Genomic DNA, 11,719 nt, shown 5'->3' with positions numbered 1-11,719 from the left:
CACACACAATATTCTCTTTATTTTCTTATTTTCTGACTTGAGCGTCGGAAAGACTACGGTGGAATAACCTTCTGACCCTCTTATAACGTTCTTGTTTGTGCTTCCAGATCCGAAAGTCCGACTTAAGCTTCCAAAGCGAGATCCAATTTCCCAACTGCCTTCGCGATTTTCATCAACTTCAATATGTATTGCCTTTTTTCCAAGTTTGAAAATGATATTTAGAAAAATACGGCTAAACTTCTATTTTTGAAAAGGGAAAATACCATCCATATCCTCGAGGATAAGTGATCGTAGAGAGCTGGTCTCTCCAATATGTCTTGATGACAGTTGATGAGCCAACAACAAAACCCAAAAACTCCGCAATCTCACACACTAACCCCCACACTGTGAAAAAGAGGAGCGGAGCAGAGCAGATCAACAATGGCGTACAATCTAAGTGCTTCGACATCTGCCTCAGTGTCCCACGAAACCCATCTCTCCGTCCCCTTTATCTCCCCTCAAGCCTGCTTGAACTCAAGCCACCGTAAGGAACTCTCAAATTTCACTCCCCCAAGCAAGTCTTTTTCATCGCCCAAGTTTCTTTGCAAGAACGGATAGCCACCATTGATTCAAGAGATTCTGACAGCCCAGATAAAAAGGCTATATCTTCATCGAATTGTTACGTCTGGGTCAACCCGAAGAGCCCCAGAGCTTCGAAATTGAGGAAGAAATCTTATGATTTCAGGTACGCTTCGTTAGGGAAAGTTGCGGAGTCCTTGGATTCTTGCGGGTCAGCTGAAGATAATATATTGAATGTTTTGGCTACTCTAGGAGACACAATTATCGAACGGGATGCCGTGATTGTGTTAGATAATATATCGAATACCGAAATTGCATCTCTCGTGCTTAATTACTTTCAAGAAAGATTTAAAATCAGTGGGCGGGTTGTTTTGTATAATGTGGCTTTGAAAATATTTTGGAACTGTAAGGATTTAAATGGAGCTGAAAAATTGTTTGGTCATATGCTGGAGAGAGGGATCAAGTGGACAAATGTTACTTTTTCTACTATAATCAGTTGTGCTAGATATTGTAATTTGCCTGATAAGGCTGTTCAGTGGTTTGAAAAGATGCCATCTTTTGGGTGTGAACTTGATGACGTGACTTACTCGGTGATGATAGACACTTATGGGAGAGCAGGGAACATGGATATAGCTCTAAGTTTGTATGATCGGGCAAGGAGTTGGAAATGGCGTCTTGATGCCATAACTTTCTCTACTTTGATTCGAATTTACGGGTCTTCAGGGAATTTTGGTGGGTGCTTGAATTTGTTCGACGAGATGAAGGCATTGAGGGTTAAGCCTAATGCAACTGTTTATAACACTTAGTTGGATGCAATGGGGAGAGCCAAGAGGCCGTGGTAGGTGTTTTTGAGTCACACTTGAAGGAAATTAATGCTCCATTTCATGAGGCACTTGACAAGGCTGACTGGTTTTTTACTACCAAGATCGCAGCAAAATTATGGTTGGAGTCCAGGCGTTCCCACGAGGTAGCTGCGGCGTTAGTAAAAAAATTTTAGGCTCGCTGGTGCTATACTACTTCCATTAATCACCGGATCTTTAGGCGAAGGCATCACATTGGTATCTTTAGACACAAGGCATCACGATGGTACAAGTGTTTCTCAAATTAATTTCCCTAAATCTATTCTGAATGTGCTACCAGATGGAGTTTTGTATTTTTACATGGTTATTGCTATACGGAAATATTCTTGGTTATTTTTGCATTGAATTCAATATAAGGGATGTGAGCTGTTAAACCTAGTCTCAGTTATCGTTTTCAAATCCTATAATGGATTGTTGAGGCATTAATTTCCTGCAAGGTATTTGCTAGCGTACAAGTCAAAAGCATTATGAATTATAAAAATTTCAACATCAAAAATGTATTTAGTGATGTCCAAAGCACAATCTATAGCAGAAGAGAAAAAGCTGAGACATTTCACCTTCTAAGTATCTATGCTATTCAGGATTCAACAGATCAGCTATTGTCAGTGTTCCTGAGTGATCGATATCAAGACTTTTAAACCCGGCCATTACCACTGCGATATCTTCCTCGCTAATCTTCCCCATCTCTTTGAGCTTATACACAACAAATTCGGCAGCACTGTATGGAAAAGATGAAAAAAACAGTGAGTCCATTACAAGATTTGCCAGAGTCTTGATGAAGGATGTGTCCAAGAACAAGAATCATGTTGGGATTTTAAAGATCTAGTTCGAGGACAATCCAGAACCCAGGATTATACATAAAATTTGAAATGTTTTAGTGTAGTTGCCATTATAGTTACTTTTGGGTCACCCATGGTCAAAACCATATAATATTGTTTTTACCTCACTACTTTGTCATTATCAAGATCAGCAGCTTCAAGATCTGAAACTGTCAACTTCCTAGAAAGAACCCAATTCACCAGTGATTGCCTTCTTCTCTCTGTATATAATTCAGCCACAGAATAAAAGAATTGAGCCAAACAAATGGTGCTGATCAATATCCAGAAAGAAGCAAATAAACGTCCCCCAGATGTGGAAAAGCTCTTATCCCCATACCCAAGCGTCGTAATAGTGGCACATACACAATAGAATGCATCAAAAAGATCCAATCCCTCTTTCAGACACAAGAAAAGTATTCCACTGCACACAAGAATAAGAAGAAAAGTCAGTGCTGTGATGACTTTGTACTTAGATCTGTTGGTCTCAACCTCTCTAAGCATCTCGACGGGGCTACACTTCTCGTGCATGTGTATTGCCTTAACCATGATTATCTCCTGCTTTTCAACTATATAATCTGCTGCTTTGCTTAGTATAAATCCAACAAGAGCCATGCCAATGAACACGAAAGCGCAAGCTAAGAGCTTCGACACAACACTATCAGGCACCAAATCTCCATATCCAACTGTTGTCATTGTGACAATGCAGAAATAGACGGCATCAATAATTCCATTCGTTTTGTTTCCTTTGATCTGATGGCTGACGAGGAAGAAGCAAAGGGATCCTATGCCTAGATATGCTGCCAAGAAAACGAGTACTCGTTTGAAATCAGGATAATCTGCAAAAATTGAGTTGGGTTGATGAAGGGACGAATCTAGATGATGCTCAGGATGATTGACATCTTCAACTGGAACACCCTTGCTCCGGTGGTATTTTCTTTTCTTTAAGGCAGAGCTCGAGCAAGATTGATAAGAAGAATCTACGACTGGGGCTAGTAATGGATCGCACACATCATTCTTAGCCATTTTAGATGCTCAAAACCTGTAAACTAGCACCTATCATCAGGTCTCGTTAAATTAAGATTATGCTGCATTTTCCAGATGAAGTGAAATTAGTTTATAATCATTCTTTGTTGTGCATCAAACTCATACGTACTCATCCAAACTTTTTTTTTTTTAAAAAAACAATTTCTAAGTAATCCCGCTCATTGTCACAATCGTTATATAGAAAAGAAGAGGGTATCAAGATCACGTTTGTACGGAAATATTTCTAGATTTTATATTTATGTTCATGACAATTAAAAGCTTTGTTCTTCAAATGCATTGTCAACATGTAATCTTGGCAGAAAGATTCCAAGAACCCACTCGATCCACAAACACAGAAACTGTATTAATGAATGAAATGGAACCCAAAAATATGACATGAGAGAGCTAACGATAAACGAAAGTGCATGGGAAGATTTATTATGGCACGATCCATTCATACCAGTAGAAGCAAGAAAAGTGGGAGGGTCAGGTTTCGTTTGGCTGAGTCTCACAACACAAGAAATTTCAGTAATCTTGACCGCTGAATATATAAATATAAATTTAGTAAATGCGAGGAATGAGAGGATATACATGCCTCGTGACATGTTTAAAAGCTTAAATGCACAGGAATAATGGACTCTACGATGACTTATAATCCATCTGTATTAATGTTCCAAATTTAGGATGAAGTTTCTCCTCCCCAAACTCAGAAAAAAGAAACAATGGACTCCTAATATCGGGCATGTTACGTTTGAACAAGTCCAAAATTTTCCCCCAGTTTCTCCTTTTTTTTCTTTCTTATTATTTTCATATTTTAACCATCACATCATAATTATGATGCCATCTCCGATTAACTAGTCCAAACTAGCGCAGGTTTTGCACCGAAACAATCATCTTCCATCTCTCTATTTCAATATCCGTTCTGAAATAAAAGAAAAATCTGAATATATTTCTTATTGACAATAATTCTTCTATTCAATCACATATCTGTTCATAAATTTGTTAAAGTATTTGTAAATATTTAATTTATGTTTAAGTCACTTATGTAAAATGTAATGATTCATTTAATTTATTTGAATAATTTTATATTAATTAAATACAATAGTAAATTAAATACTACACGAATAAATTAGTAAATTCATAACAAAACTTTGGGAAAAAAAACAATTACATCTTAAATATCATGATGAAAATATTAATTTAATTATTTGGATGCCAGAAATTATAAAAGATATATAGATGTAAGTTCCGTAGGATTTGTTTGGAAACATATCTGATGGTAAAGACGTAATGGGGTTGAATCTGGCTTTTATTTGGATGATTCTTTGGGAATTTATGGTTGGATTGTGAATATTCAAGTACATGAAGTGGAGTTGAGGCCTCAAAGTGTTCATCTTCGTTTACTTTTTTTTTCAAGGTTAGTCGAGGTTTACAAGTAGAGTATGTTGATAACTGGGTGGTGGTGGTCGTGTGGGGGGGGCGGGCTTTAAACTTTGTTTTTTGCTTTCTTTATCTTCTAGCAACAAATGGGCCTACGATTTTGGAGTATGCATTGTAGGACTTCAATTTCGTCACAATCTCTCCCTGTTAGCAGCCCAATAAATATCATATACAATTTGCGCAAAAAAGAAAAAAAAAAGAGTATTATTGAGGTAGAAACGTAGTGCTTCTACTGTTCTACATTAACCCTATAGTAAAAAATGAATGACGGATCTTCAGGTTCTCAAAATGTTCTTCACTTTGCACAATATTATCAATGCTGATCTTGGAAATGAACAGATATATATTTTTTTTATAGGAAACAATTTTTGAACAGATATATTGAGTTTTTGGATCTGCATATGCTAAGAGAATTTGAACATGAATAGCACAACAGCCTAATCTTGATGCAGGATATCCATTAACAAGAAACATAAATTAAAATCCATTGAAATCTCACTCAGTCTCTCGTTTCAAATGCTACTCTAGTGTTCACGTATGTAGCAAAATTACACATCATGTACGTGTACAAGTGAACGTAACTTGTTACATATGAAATTTACCTTTGCATACCAAGCATGAAATAGTGAGTCGTTTATAGAATAGAAGATTTGAACATACAATCTACACCCTTCGAAAACATTGCCCATTGTTAATATTTTTCACGAGGCAGTAGCATACATGACAAGATTTTATTGTCTGCAAGAACAGGTCATGCATATTAAGCTTCAAAAGTATCCTTCTTTCCATCCCTTCACTTAATCGATGGAAAAAGTAACCATCAATTTCTGGGAAGCCTCTTCTCCTACAGCCTGTAAAAGAATACGAAAATACAAATCTATGTTTTTCTCCCAATATGTTGGCCATACCTGCCAGAGACAATCACATGATCCTAAAACATCATGAACTAGAGCATATTTGAATGAGTAGCTGGAAATATCATTGCTGAACCAATCCCTTCTTCAAAAGCAGATCATATACTCTGTCTATTTTGGTTCGATCAATTTGGAAGAATGAGTAAGCATCGGATTTGTTGGATAAATTTCCGATCATAAACTGTATGGTCATATCCGACTGAAGTTTCAGAAAATCAGGTGGCGCTAACCTGATCTCGCGGCACAGTTGTTTCTCCTGTCAATGGATAAAAATTATATGGTAGGAAGTCTGCGGTTAAACCCACAATGTAGACTGCAAGACTCTTGTTCAACTTTTCAGCCTTCAAACTCATATGTGACTTGCAGCCTTGTATTAATAACTCCGTAAAACCTACTACATGTCGCCATACTGTATAAGCAACAGTTGGTGGTGCAACTCAAATTTCAAAAAATCGAAAGTTAGTCCAAGCACCACCTAATGAACATTTAGTTTCATAAATACATTTGGGAAAAAAAGCTATTTTTACTATTCAACAATTTCCTTCCAATAATTATTAAACTTGCAATTTATGAGAATCGAGCAAATGCTCTCTTTCACCAACTATCTAATCTAACAATTGCCATTGTACCAAAACCTGTAGTAGATTATGAAAATACAACTCCAATCCCTTAAATCGCATAACACCAACAACGCTATAATTCAATTCCAGTATGCAGTCTATAAAGGATAACAGAGATTGCTCCCCGACAATATTTCCAACTTCAAGATATTCATCGATCTTTTGATCCCAAACAGTCTAATAAAAATAAGCAACAGTCCAGGCGAGCTCGATGACAATTTGCTTTCCTATCACAGCAAAGAGAAGACTTACATATTCAGATAAACAATTTGCAGCAGAAAATGAAACGATATCCATATCAGTCTGTGTTGAGTTGGCTTGACCGGCAGATGGTGTGTTCGAGTAGGTACCAAATGAATCTGAGGAAACAGGTACACTCAAACTTTCCTGGCTGCTTGGTCCAGTCTGATAACTTTCTTTCAGGCAAGCACCATCTTCAGTATCCCGCAGTTTTTGCTCAAGATATCTGTCAGCTTCAGCTGATGAACGACATCCGGCAGCTCGCGCTTCCTGAATACACATCTCCAAAAGTCAATTATATGTAATATATTCACTAATTCATAGGATCTATGAAGATTACAATATTTCAACTAAGTTACCTATACAACTGATTAATTAATGAGAGTCTATAAGTGAAAAGCTTTTTTACCTATCATTATCCTTCCACTATTCTGAAGCACATTAAACTATGCCCATCAAATGTGTCTAGTGTATCACTTGTAAAAATCTTATCCTTCACACCACAATGAGATGGAACATAAATCATAAAATTCCTCAGACTTGCATTATTAAATAAGTCTAGTGACTTACATTTCAAACTATAGGATATACCTTAAGTTCTTGAATTCGTTTCAGAATCCTGTACTCTGACACAACAGTTTTTAGAAGTTCTTCATGCTCCTCCTTGGAATGGAAACGCATGAAGACATCGTATTGCCGACATAAATCCTTCTCTTCTTGAGATAATTCCTTACGAAATGGACTAGCATGGATTATATTCCTATCCAGAATGAAATCCTTCCTCCTTTTTCGCTCATCAAGTCTGCAAAGATTCATCTCAAGAATATAAAATACATGAACTCATTATAAGCAATTGACGAATTTATTAACAGAAATAATAATGGAGTATGTGCAACATTGCAGCATAAAGAAACAGAAAAGTAATCTCTTAATGACTACGGTCTAGGGAGACACTAACCATATGAGGTAAGCCAAATTGGTGGCTTTCACTCATACTGCTTGGGAAGGAGAAACAAAAGTCGTTACACGCTTTATATTTGGCGACATTAACATCTTAGTGAAACTAAATCGCAGGTTTGCCTACCATTCTTTTTCAGTTTACTTTTTAAATTGATAAGGAGTATAAATAGCCAAAACCTCTAATATTTTGAGTCTGAGGAACAATACCTCTTCGAATATATACGAAGCACTCGCAGTTTCAACTCACGCTCCTCTTCTGTATCAGTTTCCTTGAATTCCATATCAGCCAACAATTGTTCCGCATCATTATCATATTCAGGATCAAATTCTTGTCTGTTTGCATTATAACCACCTGGATCCGGCAAAGTTGGGGCCTCAATCTTTGCTGATTTTGGTTTGTTCCCACCAGAACTTCTCCCTGACATATGATCTGCGGAAACTTTTAAAATTAGAGAGAAATACAATTTTTTCCGTAAATTGGAACTGACAATCAAACTAAACCATGTCACTCACCCTCCATTTTTAAAAGATCACTCTGATCCTTGATGTGGGCCATGTTGGATGCCTTAACTTTCGCTCCAGCAAGATTTTCTATTTTAATAGTTTCAGAATATCTTTTGCAGTGAGAAGAAGACAATTTGTCCAGTGGTTGCCAAATAAAACATAATTCTAATTACCTGCCATGGAGATGGAAGGTAAACGACCTGAAGGACCGCTTTTGTATGAATCTTCAACTCTAAAATCGGATACATAAATTATTAGAAGTGCTTAAAGATAATTGTAACATTTTTGAGAAAGTGGTGAATATACTTGACTCTCGAGGGAGAGAACAAAGATTCCTCCTTTAGCTGAAGTTCCCCTGGCAAAGGAATCCATGTACATCATCGCTTGGACCATATTGTTAGAAAAGCATCTCAAATTAAGAATGACGTCATGCACGGGAAACATTATTAAGTTACGGCCACCTAGAGGGGTCCTAAACACAATGAAAGGTACTACTAAATTCTCCCAAAAATAGTTAATAAACTTCCTAACACAAGTAACATTCACTTCCTTAAAACATTACATTGCTAATTATCATACTTTCCAGTATTTAAAAATTACATGTAAAAGTTAACCAAAGAATGCAGTTTACACAACGGTCTACTTAACCTTCCCCTGTCGCACAAATTTTCAAGCTTTTACCAAATTGCATTCAAACAAATCCACTAAGTAGGTTCCGAAAGCAATATAAGGCCAATTTTATGCATGCAAATATTTTAAACCCAAAAAGTAGTCAAAATGTCATTCCTTAGGTGATATGAATGATTATAAAGAAACCAGCCTCTGTCCATGAGCATGACCAATATTGCTAAAACATAAACAAATTATGTAGTATTTCAAGATTCATAATTATACAATTTCTTAATAGCTAAATGTACGAGTGATGGACTAAAAACCTGACTAATTTTGATACTAGAAAGATAAAAAGGAGAGGAGTAGAAAAGTAGAGCACTACTCATAACACCAACCTTTTTTGTCATCAAGATGCCCTTTAGCCATAGCAAGGAGTTCATTTCTATTTTTTCCCACTACATGTGTCATGTCCTGAGGAAACAAATGTTTATATTGTAGCACTGCTTGAAGAAAAAAAAGTTCTTAGAAGCAACTTAATTGTGTAAGAAATTATACCGGTATAGGAAAGTGAGGAGAGTTTAGATAAGCATTCCTATAATGTTCTATACACGCCTCCTTTGTCTTTGTTCCAACATGCTCTGCAACTTCTGCCCAGTTACACATGCCATACATTTCAGTCCCCTGCTTAAGGAACATTTAATGAAGTAAAAAACAAAGCTAAGATTTTCAAGAAAAAAGCGAGACTTCACAGATCAAGGTTCTGATAAACACTCAAAAAAGGTTACAGATCACCTCCAGAAGTAGCATTTCTTCATCAGCATTCCATTCTGGGCATATGAGAGGAAAGGATAATATGTCCTGTTAAAATTACACTTCGAAAACCATCAGCAATGTGAGCAGGTACATCACTCAGCAGGAACAAAAATTAAAAAAAAAAAACAACAACGGATAGATAAAAACACAAGCAATTCATACTCAAAAACATTCAGAAACAGAATTGATTTAAGATATATTACGCTCTTCTCATGTTATATTGTAAGCAGAAACTTTAAAACGACACAGTAAATATGCGCCAAAATATATATCGCTCTATCACCATTAGCACATTGAAATTCAAACTACTTACAAAATAGAGTTAATAAAAACATATATGACAAAAGTAAGTAAAATCCTTTGTGTTAAAAATAGAAATATTTTCAGATAAGGAACTGACCATAACCCGATACCGATGACCACTTTTGTGTGGATGAACCTCAGCTCCTACTGAGAAACACTCAATGCATAGGTCAAAATCAGAACATACACCACATTTTATGCGAATTCTCCCAGTAATATCTTTGTTGCAATAGTTACAATGGTATAAAGCCCTTTTTCCTTCGCCTATACCCTGACCTGAGCATTCAAGAATTAAAAGCAGGATATAAACAAGTTTAATGTATTGCATGTAATAGAACATTAATTATATAAAATATCACACAAAACAAAACAAAACCTAACTCCAAGGTCATCTTATATACTTTCTAGTTGTCAACCCAAAATGTGTAGGTTGTGGATTCCTATAAGATAATTAACTGGAAAAAAATTAAGTGTCACTTAGCATAGCAAATCATTAACTGAGTGCTAAAGCCAAGAAAGGATGCTAGAAGTGGTAGACATAAGACTAATAAATGACCACCAGAACCATTTCACTCCGCTCTCTTTTAACACATTACACTCAAAGATAGCCACAGTGCTCTATTCAACGAGCAACATACATACTAAAGAAGATAATCTACCTGCAGCAAGTGATTCTATGTTTTCACAACTTGAAGCGCTCTTTTTTCTCCTTGATCTGCAAAAAAGCATCGATTATTTGAAGAAACAGAGAGAAGTATACTGATGTACATAAAAGAAAAGGAATAGTGATAGAAAATATTAAGACACAGTTCCACTTAATCTATTGGAAAGAGGATAAACCTCATTTGCATCACATAATGCAGAAAAGCAGTAGCGATATAAATTAGTTAGACGACAGCACGTCTCATTCACTTTTGTGCAAAACAAAATATTCTTGACAATGCTTCAAACTTAAAAAAACAAAAATTTACAAAACCATAGCCCAATATTATAAAATAAATTTGGTCGTAAGTGGCATTGCACAAAGGACCATTCATTTAGCTTACAATCAATCATACAAATTGGAAGGAAAAGACAACGACGCAAAAAACTACAATAACATCATCAAATAAACTACGTCCTCGTATAACTCAAACAAACAATAAAACAGCACAGCTAACTGTAATGCCGTAAATCTTAGTACAAGATAAAATACCAAAGATATTATGCACACATTAGCATACGCAATATGCAAGATGATACAAAAAAAATGAAACAAAATCCAACCTTTGACTAGGATCTTCTTCAGAATGAAAATTTCCACGAGAGCGACCCATCGAAAGGATCGAGCAAACAAATTTTATACCGTGAAACGAAACTCTTAAGCGTACGTAATGGACCCAAAACTATACCAGGTCTTCATTTGAGCTCAATCATTTCAACAAAAAGCACAAGAATTAAGTTTGTAGTACAACCAAGAAGATTCGGGTATCTCTCATGAACCCTAAATTCCAGTCAGAACTGAAAAGATTCACGAAAAAAGCCATATTTTGACTTCAAAAATTAGACAGTTAACTGTTATCATATTTATAATAAAAATATTCATTAAAAATAATATTTTTTTTTATAAATGATTTAAATAAAAAATCTTTTTCAACTCGCAAAATTGATTTATTGTTCTAAAATTAATAATAATTTCTTTATTCAAAAATTAATTTTAAAAAAAGGTTATATTAGCTTGATTTACTTTTTGATTCATTGTCCATGAATTTTACAAGTAAATACTAAAACAAAGTAAACAATGACAAAACATAAAATATCTTATGATAATTTTTAAAAAACATATAATAATAATATATAAAATAAGTCGAATATATAGACCAGACCCATTAGGGAATTGCATAAATGGGGATCCAATTTAATTGCCAGCCTTAGCATCAATAACACCATGAGAAAATGGTCCTGGACCAGGCCACTGGCCCATTACTATTTCCTATATGGGATTTTTGTTTTTACTCGTAAAAAATCCAGACATCATTCTTCTTCTCGTCAAGTAGCTAGACTTAACTCGATCT

At 35.5% G+C, this 11,719-nt stretch overlaps 2 protein-coding genes across 4 annotated transcripts; both read right to left on the bottom strand.

Annotated features, from left to right (window-relative positions):
- Window positions 1–318: 318 nt before the first annotated feature.
- Window positions 319–3,984, bottom strand: LOC140980625 (two-pore potassium channel 1-like). 2 transcript variants are annotated; one of them, XM_073446573.1, is made up of 3 exons: window positions 3,720–3,984; window positions 2,361–3,275; window positions 319–2,136 (listed from the first exon to the last, which is right to left on the bottom strand). In XM_073446573.1, exons 2-3 carry the CDS (start codon window positions 3,257–3,259, stop codon window positions 1,992–1,994), a joined length of 1,044 nt encoding a protein of 347 aa, XP_073302674.1. In that variant the 5' UTR covers window positions 3,260–3,275; window positions 3,720–3,984; the 3' UTR covers window positions 319–1,991. The 2 variants fall into 2 exon arrangements, with proteins under 2 accessions (XP_073302674.1, XP_073302683.1); XM_073446582.1 differs by lacking the exon at window positions 3,720–3,984 and adding an exon at window positions 3,599–3,680.
- Window positions 3,985–5,370: 1,386 nt separating this feature from the next.
- Window positions 5,371–11,208, bottom strand: LOC140980613 (transcriptional adapter ADA2b-like). 2 transcript variants are annotated; one of them, XM_073446551.1, is made up of 13 exons: window positions 10,932–11,208; window positions 10,325–10,380; window positions 9,763–9,941; window positions 9,342–9,407; window positions 9,105–9,230; window positions 8,945–9,020; window positions 8,244–8,292; window positions 8,111–8,169; window positions 7,947–8,024; window positions 7,641–7,863; window positions 7,065–7,275; window positions 6,486–6,743; window positions 5,371–5,869 (listed from the first exon to the last, which is right to left on the bottom strand). In XM_073446551.1, the coding sequence occupies exons 1-13, from the start codon at window positions 10,979–10,981 to the stop codon at window positions 5,678–5,680; spliced, it is 1,623 nt and encodes a 540-aa protein (XP_073302652.1). In that variant the 5' UTR covers window positions 10,982–11,208; the 3' UTR covers window positions 5,371–5,677. The 2 variants fall into 2 exon arrangements, with proteins under 2 accessions (XP_073302652.1, XP_073302660.1); XM_073446559.1 differs by having other exon boundaries at window positions 7,641–7,851.
- Window positions 11,209–11,719: the final 511 nt, after the last annotated feature.

This window comes from Primulina huaijiensis, chromosome 1, assembly GCF_012295235.1.
Source record: "Primulina huaijiensis isolate GDHJ02 chromosome 1, ASM1229523v2, whole genome shotgun sequence".
NCBI lineage: Eukaryota > Viridiplantae > Streptophyta > Magnoliopsida > Lamiales > Gesneriaceae > Primulina > Primulina huaijiensis.
Note: the sequence above shows the minus strand (reverse complement) of the source record. Positions and strands in the feature narration are given on the sequence as shown.

What these genes read in the sequence shown, in the direction of transcription:
- LOC140980625 (XM_073446573.1), bottom strand. Translation starts at nt 3,259, where the DNA reads ATGGCTAAGAATGATGTGTGCGATCCATTACTAGCCCCAGTCGTAGAT. An exon ending in GATAATGACAAAGTAGTGAG is followed by an intron (nt 2,137 to 2,360) that starts GTAAAAACAATA and finishes TTTTCCATACAG; the next exon opens with TGCTGCCGAATTTGTTGTGT.
- LOC140980613 (XM_073446551.1), bottom strand. Translation starts at nt 10,981, where the DNA reads ATGGGTCGCTCTCGTGGAAATTTTCATTCTGAAGAAGATCCTAGTCAA. An exon ending in CATAGAATCACTTGCTGCAG is followed by an intron (nt 9,942 to 10,324) that starts GTAGATTATCTT and finishes TTGAATGCTCAG; the next exon opens with GTCAGGGTATAGGCGAAGGA. An exon ending in CAAATTGTTTATCTGAATAT is followed by an intron (nt 5,870 to 6,485) that starts GTAAGTCTTCTC and finishes ATCCATTGACAG; the next exon opens with GAGAAACAACTGTGCCGCGA.